This window comes from Festucalex cinctus, chromosome 17 (assembly GCF_051991245.1).
Source record: "Festucalex cinctus isolate MCC-2025b chromosome 17, RoL_Fcin_1.0, whole genome shotgun sequence".
NCBI classification, from domain to species: Eukaryota; Metazoa; Chordata; class Actinopteri; order Syngnathiformes; family Syngnathidae; genus Festucalex; species Festucalex cinctus.
Window position 1 is genome coordinate 19,760,437 of NC_135427.1, and position 22,102 is coordinate 19,782,538.

Consider the following 22,102-nt stretch of genomic DNA (forward strand, 5'->3'; position numbering starts at 1 on the left):
AAACAGCCCATCCTGAGGCTGACAAAAAATAAAGAACAAAACCATCAAAGAGAGAGCAGAAATGTTAAAAGTGGCCAAATCTCCATTTTGGTACATTGTGAGAAAGACAAAATGCACTGGTGAGCTTGTGAACTCAAAAAGGCCTGGACATCCATGGAAGACAACAGTGGTGGATGATCACAGAACGGTTTCCATGGTGAAGAAAAACCCCTTCACAACATCCACTCAAGTGAAGAACACTCTCCAAGAAGTAGGTGTATCAGTATGCAAGTCGACCATAAAGAGTAGATATCATGAGAGTAAATACAAAGGATTCACCACAAGGAGCAAACCATTAATCAGCCTCAAAAATAGAAAGGCCAGCTCTTTTATCCTTGCGGGTCCACAAGAGAATTTTAGTGGCAGGAAACTGAATGGACAAACAATAATTCTTTCTTTTTCATGAGTGTTTTTGAGAGTCGAACCTGCTTAAGCATGTGGTGCTGCGCCATAAGGGCCCGGACCATCTCGGGTAGAGCGATGGGGATATTGGTAAGACGGTCAGAGAATGCTGCCAGTAGCTGCTGGCACCGCTGGAGCCATTCCTGCCTTCCAGTGTACTGCGACAGACGCAAGAGACTGGACGCTGACACAGAGTTAGCACTGGGCTCGGCTCCATCTTGATCTGAAAGACACAAAAGGAAATGATCAGAAACATAAACTAGGACACTCGGCCTGGCGTCAAGATACTTACGCCAGTTTTCGCCAAAGTCATAAGAATACGGTACATACAATCAATACAATAAACTTTTACAACAACGTTGAACTATATTTACAATTTAAAAGGTACTTGTAGCTGGATTTGGAATGATTGTGGTTAAAAAATAAAAAGAAATCGCGGTCGTGTGTTCCCATTCACTTGAACGGCAGAGTGCTCCATTCACAAATAGCTTCGCGACTCGCAAGCCGGTCGTGAATCGCAATATTTCATCCATGGTGGTCCATATTAAATTGTAAATATGGTTCAATGTTGGAGTGACTTGCCCCTTGTGAAATGTTATGGCAGATCCGCACGCATTGGGGAATGCAAGCTTGGCTTGCAGACTCCAAATGATCCCGCCCCCTTCCCGCCGCGCACCTCCTGTAACGGAAAAGCAATGGAGGCGGGTGTGAGGTGGTAGCGTGTCGTGTGGCGCTCATGGAAAAGCGGCAGCGAATTTTAAAAAAAATGAAGCGGTCTATTGCTGATTATTTTCTAAAACAAAATGACAATGAGGAGGAGAATTATGGTGGTAAAGGAGGGCCATTTGAAGGTGACAAATCAAATGATACAGATGAAAGGAGCAGGGGAACATCGGCCGAGGTGCAGGTGAAGGAAAAAAAAAAAAAAAAGTACTGACTTTTACTGAGCTAAACAAAATAATGTTGACATGAGTTAGGTTATACGAAATGAGTGACTTGTTTTGATAGCCACTTCTGTTGCAGGCAAACCTTGTATTCCAATGAAATATATCGAGTTGCGTATGCCAAGGACATGCTTGCACCTCCACATAAAATGCGACCAAATCCTGTGCTGTGCGAGCAACTAAAAATGTTACTCGCACCAGTGCTAGTAGTGGAAAAGTTACTGTAGAGGGTAGAAAATATATAAAACTTAACTTGCTTGACAAATGAATAAATAATATTTTTTGCTCCCACGATCGCCCTTTTCTTGTATTGATTGTTTTGTTTTTTGTTTTTTATATGGGGCAAGCTGGGATCGAACCTGCACCCTCTGGCTGGGCAACACAGGGCATTACCAGTGAACTATCAGAGTTATCAGGAAAAGTTGGTCCCCAACTAAGCTCCAGTAAAAGTTGATGATCCCTCAAAGCAGAGATAAAATACTCTTTCATAAGGAATGGCTTGAACAACATTTATACAACATAAGAAAAGATGCACGTCACTTGTTGAGTTGTTTAAAAAAATGTTTAAAAGCAAAGTTCTATTTAAATCAGACATGACCTTTTTATATGTTCAATAAACAAGAACAAACAAACAAACATATAAAGCCCGGAAAATGTAAAATCTTAAATACTAAATAGTCAGATTGTGTACTGTCAAAAAAAAAAAAAAGTAAAGTTAGAAGGAGTAATATTTTCATAATAATACAATATAAAGTCGCAAAATGTGAAATAATCATTGAAACTTTTAAAGCTGTATATAGAGGCCTGTTCTTATCTTTTACCAGTGTCCAATGAGAGAACCTGTGTGGTATCTTCTCATAACCTATGACCTCACAAAATGTCTGCAACGTAACAAAACCTGTGTGTAACAAAACAACGCATATGTGGAAATAACGGTGCATTGTTTCTAGTTTACATATGCTGTCTTTTAGAAGGCATAACAAAAAACTCACCCACCATTTTTTTGTTTATAAAAGAGGTTTTTAAAATGGAATGCCTCTCTCGACAGCTCAAGGTAATAGAAAAACACGACAAGTTGAGAAAGGCAGTGCAGGTGTAAATTGTGGCAGAGAAGTAATCCGTCTTGCAGAGGCAGACTGCTATTGGGACAGACACGCGTGCTGCTGTAGCGTCACTAATGGACTTCAACCCATTCCAGTGCCGCCACCACAACGTCACAGTCGATCCTTTCACATGAAAGGTCTCAAACGTCGACTTCAATCAATACACACACATGCAGTTGTGACAGACGTGAGAGGCCTGACGCGCATGCAAGCTCTCTCACACTCAATCTCATCACCGATCTGTCAACAGTTCACAACCTTTATGACTATTAGCTTTTCACCATCTCTCAGTATAAAATAATAACTCAATCATCACGTGGGGCATTTGGCAGGACGCGGGCTGAGCGTTCTAATACTCGTCCCAAGGCGTACCTTACAATTTGGTGACCAATTGTAGACAAGACTTTAGACCAGGTAAAAGCAGGTCTAAGTTGTGACGCAGGTGATGCTATTTTGGTGCATCATCTTTAATATATTTTAAAACCACCCCCGCATGGTGGTTTCATGTGTTCAGTGAATGTAAACATATTGGATATGCGTCATTTGAAAGATATGTGTAAAGAGATTCAATTTGGCACTGCAGCGTAAATTCAGCCTAAAAGAGCTGTAATCACAATTCCATGTGGTTTCTCCTCCCACATTTATTGGATATTGGTGTGAACGAGAGTGTGAGTGAGTAGTGTGCATAATACACATCTCTTCACGTCATCCCTATATGATTGACTTGTGATGCAATTAGTCGGCAAGGTCAGCCTTTAAGCCAGTGGTGTCCAAACTATGGCCCGGGGGCCATTTGCGGCCCACCGTCCATTTTTCAGTGGCCCGCAACATATGCTAAAAATGGCATTTGACTCAGTTCAAATAAAATAAACAAAACAAAAATGTTTGGAGATGGTCAAAGTAAGAAGGGAGGGTATCAAAAAATTAAAACTAAAACATCTCTTTTGGTAGGTTCAATATTTTTATAGTAATAAAACACGGGCCTTACAAAATCAGTCAAAATCCAGGAAAACACTTCAGTGAAAATTGCTGGGAGTGAAAGAGTTAATGAACTGAACTATTTTTTTTTTTTTTTTTTTTTTACAATTATTGAAAAAATGGGTCAACATAAATTTCCATAATCTATCCGTATAGAACTTCAAAATAATGATTGCTATTTGATCACCTTCAACTGGCAATGCAGAAAAGATTTGAACTGATATTTGAAAAATATGATAGCCTTTTTATTTTTAACCAATGCATCTCACCTGTGTCTCAGTAAGTCATGAATAGGGCAAAGGCGCCACTGAAATGACTGTAAATCTCTCTCACCTTCTTTGAGTTTCAGTAGAACAGTGCTGTCACTGGGATCACAGCAAAAGTAGCCTCCACCCGCTGAGTCCCAGAACAGCGCATCCTGTCTGAGCTGCAGCTCTTCGGCCCACTGCAGCCACTCTGTCTGCAGGGTGGCCTCGTAGAGATCCAGCAGGCCGCAAATGATGAATGCGTAATCGTCCAGGAAGCCAGGAATAGGTGGTGATCTGGAATAAAGCAGATTAAAGGGTTGATTGTCAGAAATATTGTGATATGAAAAGTGCCTTATAGATCATCAATCAAGGAATTTCAAGGTTCGAGATGCGGATGTTGCAATCACTTCAATATTTAGCCTTAAAGGTGTACAATCAGGTGCCAATCCAAATCGTCATTTTTCAGCCAATCAAATTTCTCAAAATAGGGCTGGGCAATTAATCGACAATCAATTACAATTACAAATCAAATCAAATTTTATTTATATAGCACCTTTCATACATTCAAATGCAACTCAAAGTGCTAAACAATTAAAACATCCATAATACAATAAAAAGAAAAAGCCCCTCCCTCCCCCTCCATATCCCCATGATCGTACCCACAGACACACGGCGGGGCACAGAAGAACCCTGTGAGGAAAGGCACCCAGGAGGAGTTCATCCACACTGAGAGAGATGACGGCCAACCCCCACAGGGAGGAATGCCATCATTTCAATTACATTCCACAATTACAAAATCAGCATTAAAAAAAAAAAAAAGATTATTATTAATACTCATTTTGAATTGTTTAAATTTATACATGTGCACCTTTCGTTTTTCAATGTTCCTAATTTCATACATTTTATTTCATCCAAAAGGAACAGGCATAATCGTGTTTCAAAGAATTTATTTATCGTAATATTTTTTTTTTTTTAAATCTGTTTTGTACCAAAAAATAATCAGGATTTGAATTATTACCGAAATAATTAATACTATTTTCTTCGTAATCGAGTAGCCCTACCTCAAAAACATCTTTCCTATCCATTCTTTTTTTCTCATTTCCCTCCCCAAACCCATAGAGTGCATCTTTTGAAGGATCTTCAAGAGGGTCCTGACTCCCCACACTAATTGCATTCCCCCTCATGTTCCCAAAGTGGCACCATGCGTGGGTGAGTGCAAGTGGACGGACGGTGACAAGGGGTCAGATAACGTCGTGTTAGGAAAGGCTGGCGGACAGATTTATGGAGACCGTGAGAAGAGCGGTCAAGTGGTTTGAAAACAGGACTTTGGAGGACAGGGAGAAACTTTTAGTGGTCTTGTAGAAGTGAGGAAACCTGTTATTCTCTCAGACAGCCTGAGTCATATCGGTAGTTCCGAAGAGGAAAGTGAGGGCTCATTAGAAAATTGGAATGCTCTATCAGCTTTTAAGTCAAGGAAGCTACGCGGTGAGAGTTCTGCGAGATGGTCTGCAAGTGTGATAGATGTTTGTCAGAAGCAGACATTATGAAGCCACCACACCAAAGAAAAAATGACCGTATCCTGACAGTGACCCCCATTATCACAGCTACATAAAAGTATTTCCCCCAGCAACCACATCACAATGGCAGTTTCCGATAATAATGTCTCCTTCACACAAGGACATGTCAGTCGGTTGAGGTGACCAGTTAAAAGGACGGCGGTCTTCAAGAGAAAAACTCTTAAGAGATTAAAGCCTGTTGGAAATGTTCAAGGAGCTTTTAATTCGCCCCCTTCTACTTGAAATGTTTTAACAGGCGATTGGGAAGCAAAATTAGAAAACAAATCAAAGAGAGGTCATTGATAACCTACTGTATTGTTTTGGTTCACTATCATCTCTAGCAAACACTTAAGTGGGGAACACACATACCAATAATCATGCCAAATTTGAGCATTTCTTCTAGGGATAGACCAATTATTGTCCGGGCCTATTATCGGTGCCGATATTTAGCATTTTGAAAAATAATCTGCATCGGCCCCTAAAGCTGGTATCTCAGTGAGCGGTGAATGCTCGCAAACGTCACAAATTTTGTATTTTCATCAGGATTTGTAAGATGTTTTGACAGTTTTTACTTGTTGCATATTATATAGATATTTTGAACATGTCCAGGTAATTTTTTTCTGTCTGCGAAGACCTTGTGAAACCTTTTACGAACCCTGACGAAACCCCCAAATTAGCTTACATTAGCAAGCATTGGCCGCTCAGTGAGCTACGTGTAACTTTTTATTTACATATTTATTTAAATTTCTACTTCATAAAGGATGATGCTGACACTGGGAATGCCCTACACCTTTTATTTTTTTTAATATGTTAAAATTAAAATTAAGAAATTATGTTGAAAAATTTGGGAAAACTATTTAAATTTTAGAAAACTTGACGGAGCGATTTACTTGCTTATTTTTTTATTTAGCTTAATACATGCTGATAACACTGGAAACTCCCTGCATTTTTTTTTATAAATATTAAACAAATCTGTATTTTTTTTATGTTTAAAATTAAAAGACAAACCTTCAAAAGTGTTGAAAATTTGATAAGCCGTTTTAACAAACGTGCATAATGGCATTTCACCAAAGGTCATTTTTAACATTTTGATGGCAATATTTTCTCTTTTACTGCAAATGAAAATCAGCTTGTAATATTGATTTTATTGGCTATCAAAGTTAAGTACTGAAGATAAGTTAGGGTGACCATATTCTGATTCCCCCCCCCAAAAAAAAAAAAAAAAAAAAAAAAAAAAGAGGACAGATACTTAAATGATACTTAAAGTCTACTCAAAGATGCCATACATTATAACTATTTTAACCTATGCCTCCTTTGTGTGGGTAGAAAATAAAACGTTTTTTTATTGGAGGGGGCGGGGATTGAACCCAATCACAGCCACATCTCCAGTTTGGGAGTGCAGAGCGCTCCCAGTGAACTGAAACTCTGGTCGCCATCACTGCTCAACTCGTACTTCAACGACCGGGAATTGAGCTACATAAAAAGCTGACATACTTTATTGTTGAAAAAAAATCTATACTTTTTTTTTAATAGCGTTTTGTGATTTTGTGTGGAAGTGTTAATTTTATCTGCCATTTTTAAATTTAGTCTCAGTTTAAGTCCAATTACAATCATAGTTATTCAACCTCATCCCGTTTTTATTTAGTCCATTTTTAGTCAACTATAAGTCTAGCATTGTAGTCTTTATTTTAGTCCAAGAAAACATAATTTTATTCGTCTAGATTTTGCCAACAAAAACAACATTTTGTCAACATTTTAGTCTCATTTTAGTCAGGACAATCATTTAAACCCTGTATTATTATTTTTTGTCAGCAAATTATGTTGAACATTTCGGATCTAAAATTATTTCACATACAATTTCCACTCATCTTTTTAATGAAAAACAACTTGTCGGTATAGTATATTATCAAGTGGCTACTATAGCGGCATGCTATGAGCTAGTAAATTAGTTAGCATAAGCTAGTTGTTGGATTAACATTATTGTTGGAACATTATAGCTGTTAGATTAATGTTGCATTATATCTATAATTTTTTTTTTTTTTTTTTTTTACTTTTCACTGTGAATCCACCTCCTGTCTGTCCCATGTGTTTGTGCATGTTGCACTCGCTAGCTGCAGATTTGAAAGGGGGTGTGTCACTATGTCACATGACAGTGTCACAGTGACCGATGAACAGACAAGATTTTACAAAATCATATTTTGTCTCGTTTTTGTTACTGAACCATAGATTTTAGTCCAGTTTTTATTAAGTGAAGTACATTTTCGTCTCGTCTTCATTAGTCGACAAAAATGCGTACGGATTTGCTCCGGATTTGTTTATTAATGAGGGTCTTAGTCTAGTTTTAGTCCGGTGAAAAATGTGTGTTGATGAAATTATTTTTGTTTAGTTTTCGTTGACAACATTAACACTAGTCCGTGGTGTACCAGTTGTTGTAAAACAGCACACTTTGCCTCCCATGTATAAATTGAACACATGTGAATTGGTCCAGTTTAAAAACAAAAACAATTCATGAATTTCATGGACCAGGATGTGGTCTTGGATATACAGTATTGTATATGTTGTAGATTTACAACAATACATGTTATTCATTGATATTTTCAATTTAATGATTTACCAAAACACAATCAGTAATGGCTCCTCATCTCTCCTTGTTGGTGAAGGCAATAAAAATATAAAACATCCAGAGCCAAGAAAGAAGACGTCCTTATAAAATCTATAGCATCAGCTCATCAACACATCCATAAACTATTAACCCAATTGGCCAAGGTGCCAACCATTGCTCCTGCTAAATTAGTCCACACCTCATATGTGCCTCGTATGACATACATAAAAGCTGCATGGAGCTTGAGAAAATCGCCATGATAAGCATTCTCCATGCTGACACACAAGCGAAGATGACAATTATGAATGAGACAGGAGCTGCGGATCAAGGCCAGGTTGTTCAAGCGCAAGTGTGTAGCGCTTCATGTGTGTTGAAAAATGAATGTGTTTTATCTTGGGCGTTGTGGGACTCTTGGCATATTTGTTTTCTGCTGATGCGGAGCCTTTCTACACTCGCTCATTGACATTAACTAGAGCACAGCGCTGGCCAACAGAACCAGGACACCTGCAGTGGTGCTGTGCGAGTGAATACGCATGCACACAGGTTTCTGTTGCTCGCTTTCAAAACTCAATGCATTGTGGCCGCTTCGTTTCTCCGGGCAAAAAGCTTCCGACCTGAAAACGTCTTCAGTCACTAGATCTTATTCGTGCAACAGGCTTACATAATCGGTTTAAAATGTGGCCAACCTTGTTTCAATCTTGCCGTATGATCAGACTGTCGAGAGGTAATTTAATTACGGACCAGTTCATGCAAATGCAGAGTTGACTATAATGAGGTTATTGTGTCATGTTTTTGATTTCTCACAATAGCATTGGTTCTTGTGCCCATATATGCATGACCTATTTTCTTTCACGAGACAAGTAAAAACATAAACACATAAACACATTTAGGATGAGTGAGGCACTCTAAACATATTCCAATTTTTAACATTTAAAATGTGAGATTCTTGGATGTAGGCCCTCCAATAAAACGGCCATTTTGGACATCAAATTAGGTACACCCCGGTTTCTTGTCTGTAGACCCCATAATAAGGCGGCCATGTTGGACAAAACATTAGGTACACCCCGGATTCTTGTCGGTTGGTGCCCTAATAAGGCGGCCATGTTGGACAAAACATTAGGTACACCCCGGATTCTTGTCTGTAGACCCCCTAATAGGGCAGCCATGTTGGACAAAACATTAGGTACACCCCGGATTCTTGTCTATTGGTGCCCTAAAAGGTGGCCATGTTGGACAAAACATTCGGCCACCCAAATGGGGTAGCCATGTTGGACAAAACATTCGGCCAGCCTTATGGGGCAGCCATGTTGGACAAAACATTAGGTCACCCCAATGGGGCAGCCATGTTAGACAAAACATTAGGTACACCCTGGATTCTTGTGTGTTGGTGCGCCAATAAGGTGGCCATGTTGGACAAAACATTAGGTCACCCCAATGGGGCAGCCATGTTAGACAAAACATTAGGTACACCCCGGATTCTTGTCGGTTGGTGCCCTAATAAGGCGGCCATGTTGGACAAAACATTAGGTACACCCCGGATTCTTGTCTGTAGACCCCCTAATAAGGCAGCCATGTTGGACAAAACATTAGGTACACCCCGGATTCTTGTCTATTGGTGCCCTAAAAGGTGGCCATGTTGGACAAAACATTCGGCCACCCAAATGGGGTAGCCATGTTGGACAAAACATTCGGCTAGCCTTATGGGGCAGCCATGTTGGACAAAACATTAGGTACACCCTGGATTCTTGTGTGTTGGTGCGCCAAGAAGGTGGCCATGTTGGACAAAACATTAGGTCACCCCAATGGGGCAGCCATGTTAGACAAAACATTAGGTACACCCTGGATTCTTGTCTGTTGGTGCCCCAATAAGGTGGCCATGTTGGACAAAACATTAGGCCACCCAAATGGGGCAGCCATGTTGGACAAAACATTAGGTACACCCTGGATTCTTGTTTGTTGGTGCCCCAATACGGCAGCCATGTTGGACAAAACATTAGGTACACCCTGGATTCTTGTCTGTTGGTGCCCCAATACGGCGGCCATGTTGGACAAAACATTAGGTACACCCCGAATTCTTATCTGTTGGTCCCCTAATAAGGCTGTCATTTTGGACAAAACATTCGGCCACCCCAATGGGGCAGCCATGTTGAACAAAACATTAGGTATACTCCAGATTCTTGTCTGTTGGTGCCCTAGTAAGGCGGCCATGTTGGACAAAACATTCGGCCACCCCAATGGGGCAACCATGTTGGACAAAACATTAGGTACACCCTGGATTCTTGTCTGTTGGTGCCCCAATAAAGCGGCCATGTTGGACAAAACATTAGGTACACCCTGGATTCTTGTCTGTTGGTGCCCCAATAAAGCGGCCATGTTGGACAAAACATTAGGTACACCCCGGATTCTTGTGTGATGGGATTAGGCCATCCCAATGGCATAGCCATGTTGGATAAAACATCATTCTAGTATTTTGCAGAATGCATCACTTGCACTTAGGGACAAGAAAAAAAAATGCATGTTGATTTTTCCGACAAAGTGTTGAGTAATATGACGTGAAACAGAGCTATCTTATTATTATTTTAAATAATAAGATCAACTTAAAAGTATCAATATCATTTAAATGCATTATTTTCTCTGCTGTATTCCAACATGCTGGCTTTCCTCCTTCGAGACAAGTCATTGTGCTACACTCTTCTACCATCTTCTGGTACGCTTTGGTGCTGTAACCACCTCCCCGTCTGACACCTTTGATATACACACACGCTTACATTTGCTGCACCTCCATCTGGTCTCCACGGTAACAAGATCGCAGAACGGTCTGCCTCTCCGCATCCCACAGGTGTTCTTTAAGGAAGTGGCCAGCCTGCACCGCCCTCTCCAGCAGGGCCTTGTCCCCAAGGACGGCTCCGACACGGGCGTAGGCTGACAGCATCAGACCTGTTGGTATGCGATGATGATGAGGAGGAGGTGGATGATCATCATACTTTGCTATAATATGCCTGCTAAAAATACCATATCCTCTTATAACCACTCAACACTAGCATAGGTATTTTCCCCCACTCTTTGAAGTCTTATCGTTGCCCTCTTTCACTTACACACTCATTTACTTGATGTTTTTTCTCTCCATTCCTCTTTCATGTAGTGTATCAAAGCCTGGGGAGGGCCCAGTCTGGTCTTCAAAGTGCTGCAGTCGAGGACAGGTGACTAATGGGGGGGTTCTTCATTAGAGAAGATGGGGGAAGTATTTTGTCTAATTGGAAAGTTCCAAGGAATGCAGGGCCTCATTAGCTCACTAATACAATCTGTCCTGTGATAGATACTGAGTGGGAAGCAAATGAGGAAACCTTTTCCCCCCAATATAAATGAGTTTATTATGCAACTGGGTCTCACCACCAAGCAATCCGTGGATTTTGAATTTAGTATGTTAAGGTTTGGAAAAGTTAACTCTGATTTGATAAGCTTTTACAACACGTCAGCTGCATCACTCCTGCTTGACACAGACACGCTATAACCCACAAATGAATAAAACCACAATCCAGATGTTTTGCTCTCAAACGGCATATTTCGGATATTCAAAGATCAGAATCAGGCCTCTTCCAATATGGAGAAAACTGAAGATGTGCCAATGGGAGTGCAGTGTAAACACTGATTGAATATTCCCCATGTCAATGTGGGGGTTCATTTTACAACTTTTAATTTATTTTACTTTCTTGCACAATAGAGTACTTTTTTTAAACCTTATACTGGACTACATATAAATAAATAAATACATAAATATAAGGTTGTGAAGATAAGCAGTTCAGCGAATGGAGGGATGGATAAAACTAATACTAAAACTAATGTCAACTAACCTAAATGAAAAAAAATAAAATAAAATAACATCGCAGCTCAAAAATCAATTAAACCTAAAAAAAAAAAAAAAAAAAAAAAAAAAAAGAAAAGAAAAGAAAAGAAAAATAACCGAATAATCAATATCGAATCGATGTTCCTTTTTGAGGAACATCGATTCATAAAACCATGAATCGATTATTTTAATCTCCCCCCCCTATAAATTAACAAAAAAAGTAGAATTTTAGAGGCCATTTTTTTTAGCTCACTTTTTTCTTGAAATTTACTGTTCACGTGAATTTAAAAGTATGTTCTTACATTTACGAAAGACCTGACTTATTGCACTTTGACAATTATACTTTATAGAATTATACTTTATACAATTATTGAATTAGAATTATGAAAACATGTTAATCTCACCCATGCTAATGTCAATTTTTGTGTACACTTTAGTGATAATGTATTATTTTCATTAATAAATAAATAAATAAATTTAACCAGTTAAATTAATGTGGAATTTTATGATTGTGGAGGTTGTTTTTTTTTTTGTTTTTTTTTAAATCATGTCCTTGTTATTTAAGAAGAATTGATGTTCATTGATGTTGAATCAATATCGGATTGCAATGAAGTGAATCGAATCCAATTGAACTCTTGTCAATCGAAATCAAATTGATTGAGGAAATTTGAATCGCTACCCAGCCCTAGTCAAAACGAAATAATATTTATTATGAAAAGTCCAAAACTGCCATCATTACCATTCCAGGAGGCCAGCATCTTGCTGTCTAGATGTGGGCGTGGCCGCCCCTTCCTCACTTCTGCCATTTTGGCTCGCGCCGAAGCCAAAAGCTCATTGACCGTCTCCACGCTAATGCCAAAGCGCGCAGCTGTTAACTCTGCGGAATAGCGCACGATCAGCACATTCTGGCCCTGCAGCTCCCTGTGAGGGTCCTGGCAGAATACAGAACAGATATGAAGTCATACGGACTGCAGATGTCGTCTTTATTCCAATTGGCATCATTCCGGACTTCTGTCAAGTTCACCTTGCGCAAGGCGTGATCGAAACATGTCAAAAACGGTATCATTTCCCACCTGTTCCGGTGCAACATTGCCTTGCTCTTTCACGCCATAGTAGTGCATGAAAACATCTGCTAAGGTGGCGGAGCCGCTGGAACCCACTGCCACATCAGCCAGCAGCTGTCGAACCTCCGAGGCTGTCCAGACGCAGAAAGCTCCCTCGCGCTTTTCCGAGCCCCCTGATGCCGGGACAGAGTCTGCATCCTCTGCGCTGTAAAAGCCCCCAGACTGTTGAAAGAAATCAGCCAGGGAGGCGGATATTTAACGACAAGCTTATCTGAAATCAATATACCGCAATCCTTACAGAAACTCACACTTTTTAAAAAAAAAAACTAAATATTGTGCCATTCATGTTCACTATTGTCCTTTAGTTTGCCATCTATGAACCAACACCCACTTAAACTAGACTAAATGCAATTTCTGGATAAATTGCGTGGGAATGCTGAAAGCTGAATGCTAATAGCTGAATGCTTGTGAAATAAATTGAAAGGTAATGATGTGAAAATTACAATGTTTTCATTGAAGTTGGAAGATAAATGAATAAAAAAGAAAACTTGAACTGCAATCTGTCTAAGGTGGGATTTAATCATTCCGGGGAAATTATAATCCATTTCCTGATTCCGTAGTCAGTTGGTACCAAATCATCGAATGTACTAAAATGTGGTCCAAGCGGGGTTTGAACCCAGACTCTCCAAGTGGGGAAGAAACTGCTCTAACGACTGAGCTAACTTGCCTTGTTCAAATTCATGGCTAATGGCGTATGTATTTAAAAAAAAAAAATAGCCATCTGATGATAGCCAGCGTGCAGTTAATCCTTTCAGTTGCCAATTGATATATTTGCAATGTACAGTTGGAGGTGGGAATCGAACCCAGGACCTCCTGGTTACTGGACAACACACTTTACGAAGTGCGCCACTAAGCAGCAGCAGAGAGCTTGTAATAAAGATGAAGTAGGCGTAGAAAGTGGGAAAAAGTTCAATGTCAGTCCCATTGAAAATGAATGGGGAAATGTAGATCTTTAACGTTAAGTTGTGCGAGAAGTAAGATGGAATCACATTACATCTACCCTGGAAGGCATGAAGTTTTGAAGCAAGTTGAAATTTGAATGCTGTAAATCGCAAGTATAATGTGGGAGTTGTTTCTCGGCAAAAAAAAAAAAAAAAGTGAGGTGAATAAAAATCTGAATAACATATGTGGGATACTTTCAGCATTCCCACAATAAAAGCAAGTCATTATGCCATAAAACATAAATGCAAGCAAAAAGCAATCTACTTGTTGTGCATTTCATCATTACGGTATAACGACATCATTAATATTACAGAATCTAATAATTGTAGCAGGTGTGGGGTTAATTTCATGCCCTATTTGCTGTAAACTCATTCATCAAGAAGGAAAAAAGGTTGACCCATGGAGGAAAGGTTTAAGAGGATATTTGTAAGGTCACATCTTTCATATGCAACCCCTTGTGGAATTAGCAGCACATTTGTTAGCTCTGTCAGCAGATTGCGTCGCTCGACTTGGGCTAAACACTCGTAAACAAGCAACAAACAGTAACACGTGTTTACCTGTTCACTCGATACAAATACATGTACTGTTAAAAATCCTTATTTCTACCATGTTATTTAATGGATGTGTTAGGCCAGGGGTGTCAGACTATTTTAATTCAGGGGCCACTTTCACCCAAATGTTAGCTCAAGTGGGCGGCCCAGGTAAAAATATTTACTGTTTTTTTTTTTTGTTTGTTTGTTTGTTTTTTTGCGAATAATTACAAGTACATTCTGAAAATATTCTCAATTATTATCTTATTGTAGAGCAGTGCTTCTCAAATAGTGGGGCGCCCCCCCCCCCAGGGGGGCACGAAGCGCTATCAAGGGGGGCGCGTTTGACCTCGGGTAAGATGCTTTTTATATTGATCTTTTTTTACTGTCCTCGAATAAAGTGCAATTGCACCTCCACTACATTAGGGGGCAGTGGCGCTCTCATTATTGGCAGAGTGTGTGCAGGGAGCATTCGCTCGGTGGTGTAGGGGTTTTGTTTGCACTGAGCTTGCGTGCTTTGCCCACAGCAAAAAAAAAAAATCAGCACAAATTATTTTATATTTTTATTTTGCAGGTTAAAGTTTTTTTTAATATTGTGCTCCTGAGTTAATGTTGGTGATCAGTTTGAATGCATTATTATTTATTGATTTTATGTAATTTTATTTTTTTTTATCATATGGTTTGACATGGTCAGTCAAAAAATGTTTATAGTTCAAGGATTTAATTTTATTTTTGAATTTCAGATGCACTTTCATTTTTTTCTGTTACAGTTAATAAAGCTATCCTTTGTTGCAAGTTGGTCCATATTTCTTTCTTTTTTTATTCTCTTATACGTTAATACGGATACAGTGTTATGCAAAGGTGTGCTTATAACAATTTTATAGACAAATGATACTATTTATAGTCGTGTGGGGGTGGGGGGGGGCGAGATGTTTTCTTCTTACTAGGGGGGGCATGACAAAATAATTGAGAAGCACTGATGTAGAGTAATCTGAAATTTGTCAACAAAAATGAGGACACTTTCTGAGTAACAGCCACATTTCAGAATGTCATTTAAGTGGTTGTCAGTTTGCCCTCCAGTGGACAAAATTAGCAACAACGGTTAAGTTTAGTGGGGGGAGAAAAAAAAAAAAAAAAAAAAAAAAAACGCGGTCAGATTGGACCCACTGTGAATCCAAACTGGTTCTGGCGGCTGCATATTGGATACCCCTGCTGTAGATAATTACCATACTTGAGTAAGTATTCAATGAAGTATTGAATAACTTCTGAGTAAGTATTTGTCGTTACATTTGGTAAAACTCTCCATGATTCACCTTGTCACTCAAGTCTCTGGAGACATAAAGCAGTATGTCCTGAGCCACATCCGCAAAAATCTGCTCACCTAATGCCTGGGGGGGGGAAAAATGCAAACAGTACACAGATGCATAGTCATGATTTGACATTAACGTAACCTTCAAGCTGCTGTCAGGTAATTTATATGCAGTATGAATGCTGAGGCGGTAGCTACAGCCTCATTATATACAGTACAGGCATGTATGAGACGGTTCATATTTGAGCGAGCCAGCATGCGTGTGCCCTAATTAACTTTTTTATTTTTAATGGTTGCTCCATCTGGAAATCAGGGCAAACCAACTAAGGCTGAACAATAAACGTATTGCTCTAAATAAATTAAATACATGAATGAATAAATGAATAAATAAATAAGTCACACCATGTAGTCTCTTGGGCAATCTTTCTGAACTCGACTCAAATCCAACCAACGCAAAAAATGACAGTTACCTACATTGAGCGATGTAATGTGTGGACTCCCCGCGATTTGAACTGTGCCAACATCTATCACGCCCCATAAAATATGTTGGACTATACCACTTCTTCATCCGCAAAAAAGATAGTGTGCAAGAAAACGGCATGGCTTCACTATTTCATTCACCGGTCGAAATGAAATTGTAAATATGGTTAACTATTTTTGTAAACATGAAATTGTAATTATGATTACGTCTTGTTGGAAATATGAAATTGCAAATGTGGTTAAGTATTGTAAATATCCATCCATCCATTTTCCTAACCGTTTAATCCTCACAAGGGCCACAGGGTATTGTAAGTGTAAATATGGTTCTGTAATTAGAAAACTAAATATGTTTAATGTAAATATGGAACTAAATAAGATTAAGTATTGTTGTAAATATGAGACTGTAAATATGGTTAAGTCTTGTTGTAAATATGAAATTGTAAATATGGTTAAGCATTGTAAATAAACTTTAAATATAGTTAATTATTATAAATATGAAACTAAATATGGGTAAGTTTCATTGTAAATGTGACATTGTAAAAGTGGTAAAGTGTTGTAAATATGAAACTGTAAATATAGTTAAGTATTGTTGTAAATATAAACTTGTAAATATGGCTAAGTCTTGTAAACTTGTAAATATGAAATTGAAAATATGGTTAAGCCTTGTAAATATGAAACTGTAAATACAGCTAAGTATTATTGTAAATATGAAACTAAATATGATTAAGTATTGTAAATATGAAATTGTAAATATGGTTAATCTTATAAATATGAAATTGTAAACATGGTTAAGTATTGTAAATATGAAACGAAATATGGTTAAAGCTACTCTATGTAGGATTTCCCCCAAAAAATATCTTAACAATAGCCTTTTTATTTGACCATTTATGACTGAAACATATTCTAATTAGTAGATCAACATCTTAGCTGTTCACAATGGGTACTCCGACAAGCCTCCGGCCAATATTATTTAGGAAGCGTCCGGTCCGAATCCTTTGAATTTCCCGCCCTCTGTCTGCGGGATGTGACGTCATTCGCGTCATCGTCAGTTGTTTCCTGTCGCGCGAAGACGGAACTAGTACAGATTTTCGCTGCCCCAGACACCCGCTGTTACTCCGCGGAAGGCTGCTCAAAAAAAAAAAAAATGAAAACAATGTCAAGTGCCAAGAAAAAAAAAATCTAAACTTGATAGTGACCGACGTCGGGCAAGACCGAGAGTGAACATTGGTTTGACATTTCAGCGGTGGAGAGAGTTGAGATCGGACTTGGATTAGAAAAGTGATTCACAGCTGGCTTTCTTTCTACTCCACAAGGTAAGAAGCGAGTATCTTGACATTGAGAAGAAAATGTGTTGTTTTCAAATAGCAGTAACCTCAAGATCGATCACTTCTCGGTCGTAACTATTGAGGTGAAAGTGAGGTGGACGGCAACATTTAGCGTGAAAGGGGCGGCAAAGTTGAATGTAAAAGAACAGAATGACTTTATGAAGAACAGACGTTCCATTCCGCGGCGTTTCAATCAGGCTAAATGTCGCCTTATTTTCCTCCGTGAAAACAGCCTATTGTGGCTACATTATGCTAACGGAATGTGAACGGTACTACTGAATGCCGATAACATTCACGGCCGTATCACACTAAGTAGTGAATGGGTCTATATGTTTTTCACAATCGTCAATTTCCATAAATGACAGCCCACCTTTCGGCTAACGCACAATGACGCTAGACTGGGGGCGACATACACTAATAATGACTAGAATCAGGTTGACGTCCGTCGAGCGGGGTGACTACAATATGTAACTGCATATTAACATCGGAATGAGGTCCAATTAATTGACGTAATTTGCACATCGTTTTGGAGTACACCACAGGACTGGACTTCGACCGACTAAAGCACTATGATCTGCACGTCCCGTGGACATCAATTGTTTAGTGGGGATCGAGAGTCTCATTCCGTGAAGTGACCAGCTTTGTATAACATTATAAAACTTCTTACCTCTGAAAACATAGTTTAATTGGATATGATGAGCCCAGTCTTCAGTATTGAGGTCGTGCACGTACGAGTGCGCGCAGTGTGTACGAGCGCGCAGTTTGTTTTCGGCCACAGGTGGCAGTAGAGATTTGAAATTTGAAATCTTACATATAGCTGCTTTAAGTTTTATTGTAAATATGGTATAGTAGTGTAAATATGAAACTAAATATGATTAAGTATTGTGAATATTAGGGATGTTCGATACCACTTTTTTTCAGACCGATACTCAGACCCTCAGTACTCACCGATACCGATACCAACTGCCGATACCAGTAGTACATTTTGACAAATAAAAAATAAAAAAATCACTAAAAGATATTTTTAAACAAATATATTTCCTTTAATTTTGACAAAAAAAGAGCACAGTCACTCTTCAATAGTCTTCAAAATAAAACACAAAAATGCTCTTTTAGTTTAAGATTCACAATTTTGAAGTATTTCCAAACCGGTGAAGTTTTGATGAAAAACTGCTGCAAGCTAGCGCCAGTTACAGGCAAGGAGGACTCACTTAACGTCTTCCCCCTCTGCCATCGGTCGTTTGTACTCTTCTGCGTCACGAGTACTCGAGTACTTGAGTATCGACCCGATACCGATACCTGGTATCGGTACTCGCCCATCCCTAGTAAATATTAAATTGTAAATATTGTAAATATAAAACCGTAAATACGATTAAGTATTGTTGTAAATATGAAACTAAATATTGTTAAGTATTATTTTACTTACTAAATATGAAGTTGTAAATATGGTTAAGTATTGCAAATATAAAACTGTAAATACGATTAAGTATTGTTATAAATATGAAACTAAATATAGTTAAGTATTATTGTACCAGTATTTACTTACATACTTACTAAACATAAAATTGTAAACATGGACAAGTATTTTCATCTGCGTGAACGCTTCTGTGCATTTTGATTGGCTATAATTTGTGCCATGGCCACATCAGGCAACTGCAATTCATATTTTGAATCCGGCGATTTAAAAATTTCATCTCAGTTTTTCTGGTTGCCAAGAAAAATTGTGAACATATTCAAAATGTATCAGCTTCAAGAAAAACTGTTTGCAACCATTAAAAAGGGTTTGCAAATGTCTTGCGACCTTGAACGAACCCTGGCGCTACCTTTCGCAAACACCCGAAGCCTTGGCTGCTCAGGGAGATATGGGCTTTAGAATACTTTGTGATGAATTGTGATTAAAGCCTCTAATTTATTTTTTTAATTGAGTCCCACTACTGACAAACACTATAATTAACGGCGCCGGTGACTGATTAGCAGAAGGAGGGGGAGGGGGGTGTGAGCGGTAGCTTGCTACCTTTTAATGAAGCAAAACAAACGTTTGCTTACTCCAAAAAATAAATAAAAACATCACAAGTCTTGCGCGATGTTCAACCGATACATCGTGCAGGCCTACAATGTTGGATTAATTGCCCTGTCAGTCGACTACATTTGCACAGTCACAGACAAACGCACACCTGGAAGGCGGTTATGTAGGCGACGGCAAGCTGGGCCTGGTCGTACAACATCTTTTCAAAATGTGGAACGTGCCAATAACGATCTGTGGAGTAACGATGAAACCCCTGCGGAAAAAAAAAAAAAAAAAAAAAAAAGAGGAGGAGGAATTTTAATTTGCGTTCACGCAAAAGGGTTTGTGATGGCGAATAAACCTGGGCAACGTGGTCGTGGATGCCACCCAGCGCCATCATGCGTAGCGTATGCAAAGCCATCTGCAGAGCCTCCACCCCTTCCGAGGTGAAGCGATTCACAGACCAGTAAGACATGAGGAACATCAGATTCACTGGAACGGGGGAGACACAAAAGAAGTTGAGAGGACAAACACGGAACGGTGGAGCGTCTTGTGGTGTTGGCTACCCGGTGTGGGGAACTTGGGGGCATCCCTGAAGCCCCCGTACTCTTCCTCGTAAGAGTGCGCCAGCTGCTGGAAACAGCGTTGAGCCACGTCAGGAGCCAAAGGAGGACTCTCGCCCGGGTCCGCAGCCACTGCCGTGCCTTTTTTCAGCGCCTCAAGGATCCGGTCCCCGCTGGACTCCAAGTTAGAACGGTTGTTCTGCCACTGAGGGGATGAGAACAGGAACATTGAAGCGCACGTTCAGCATTACAAACATACTCCTGTACCTGTTGCATGATTCGGTTGAGGACTGTTTTAAAGCCGGGTCTTCTCCCGTGGTCTGTGGGTGGAAAGTAGGTGCCCCCAATAAAAGGACGGAGATCAGGAGTTAGCCACACACTCATTGGCCATCCTCCACCTCCACTTGTTGCCTGGAGACATTCAAACAACTCAAAACATTAGAAATCCTATGAAAATGTTTATGAGAAGATGAACCTGTGTGACAAAGTATACCTGAACGAAGGTCATGTAAACTTTATCCACATCTGGTCTTTCCTCTCGGTCCACTTTTATGCAGACAAAGTTGTCACTAAGCAATTTGCCAATTCCCTCGTCCTCAAAAGACTCCCTCTCCATGACATGGCACCAGTGACATGTTGAGTAGCCCACTGATGGTCAAAAGGTTCAGAATGTTTACATTTTAAAAACACAGAAAAAAACGTGCTTTTTATATTAAGTAAAAAAAAAAAAAAAACTTACCTGATAAAAAGATAGGTTTGTCATCTTTCCGTGCCTTGTCGAAGGCTTCTTGTCCCCACGGATACCTGAGACGAGCTTAACATTAGAGTCCATATCAGAAACATTAAAGAAATGCAGACCTGTGTGTGGTTAACCAGCACTTACCAGTCAACGGGATTGTGCGCATGTTGTAGCAGGTATGGTGACCTCTCCTTGGATAACCTGTTGGTGTGTTTGGGAAGTGTAGATGTTGGCCCTTCTCCCCCTGATGCCATGCTAGTGAAGGGAGATGATCTAAAGTTCCAAAACATTGTCACAATTTATAATTTTAAAAGAATAGAATACCCTTTTAAAATGTAGTGTAATATTCCCGACTGTTAAGTAAGGCAATGTGTGCTTTAATGCTAGTAAAAAATAGTAGCTCTAATTCAGCAGAATGAACCACTTGGTTAAAAAAAAAGTAAACATATGCCTTCGGCTTCCGTAGCTACGCACCCCGAAGTACAGAACCCCATTGAGTGAATTGTCATTTATGTATCCTGCTTGACAGACAATAATTAGCATCCAAAAGTGTCTCTCAACAGAAATGACTAATCATAAGGTACTTCACCTAAATTCGGCCACATTTATACAAATGTATCACATCGCTAAGCCTGATTTTATGGTTTTTACTAACTAAATTTCACTTTGCAAGTGCTGCCCTGTCACCATGACTTGACATGTCTTGACCAAACAATTGTGCAATGCACTCGATTTAAATTCGTTTTTCGTGACAATGCAATCATGCCGAACCAAACTATACTGCACTGAGGTAATAGCTGAAAGTGTTAATCGAAGTACTTTGCACACGTGCTGCCAGGAATCGCTGGAGCGTTATAATGTCTTTGATTTAATATTGTAGTCTCGCGCAGCACAAACCAAGGAATTTCTACAATATCCTATGACGTCCACTTAGCGTTAGCTTATTAACCGTTCCTCTTTTACCTGAAGAAGTGGAACGTTGTTGACCTGAAGTTTGGTGGGTGGTGGAAACAACACTGTCGGAAGAACCTCACGATAGTCCCCGACCCCGAGCTCTTGTGAGGAGGGGTCGTGTTCCTGAAGGCTGCAGTGACAAGACAAGCGGGCTCCACGCGGCTAAATTTGGACGCCGAGCAACGCCATGCCAGTCTGAGCATCCTAATCCAGAGCGTGGCTAATTTGAGGCAAGCTAACGTTTCCTGTTTACGTAAAAGCTGGCCAAACTTGTCACAGCTAGGCACGAGGAGGCGTTGTTGTAATACCGTACAAGGACACACAATGTCGCTCAACAGCGCTCGACTAATATCCTGCTACGTTCAAATATTTTGTTTTTTAAATAAATGAATTACTACTCACTTTTTCATTTTTT

At 39.6% G+C, this 22,102-nt stretch overlaps 1 protein-coding gene across 2 annotated transcripts in view; it reads right to left on the bottom strand.

The window, feature by feature from the left end:
- Positions 1–22,009, bottom strand: part of spata20 (spermatogenesis associated 20) — a 36,662-nt gene extending 14,653 nt beyond the window's left edge. The window contains exons 1-14 of one of the 2 annotated variants that reach the window (XM_077503450.1): positions 21,697–22,009; positions 20,878–21,006; positions 20,734–20,798; positions 20,488–20,642; positions 20,262–20,405; positions 19,998–20,199; positions 19,793–19,923; positions 19,601–19,705; positions 15,626–15,700; positions 12,790–13,002; positions 12,456–12,648; positions 10,641–10,809; positions 3,800–4,008; positions 465–664 (exon numbers count right to left, since the gene is read on the bottom strand). In XM_077503450.1, the coding sequence (XP_077359576.1) occupies positions 465–664; positions 3,800–4,008; positions 10,641–10,809; positions 12,456–12,648; positions 12,790–13,002; positions 15,626–15,700; positions 19,601–19,705; positions 19,793–19,923; positions 19,998–20,199; positions 20,262–20,405; positions 20,488–20,642; positions 20,734–20,798; positions 20,878–21,006; positions 21,697–21,890 (2,184 nt within the window). In that variant the 5' untranslated portion in view covers positions 21,891–22,009. Of the gene's footprint in view, positions 1–464; positions 665–3,799; positions 4,009–10,640; positions 10,810–12,455; positions 12,649–12,789; positions 13,003–15,625; positions 15,701–19,600; positions 19,706–19,792; positions 19,924–19,997; positions 20,200–20,261; positions 20,406–20,487; positions 20,643–20,733; positions 20,809–20,877; positions 21,007–21,696 lie in introns of both variants that reach the window. The other variant, XM_077503451.1, reaches the window with a different exon arrangement.
- Positions 22,010–22,102: the final 93 nt, after the last annotated feature.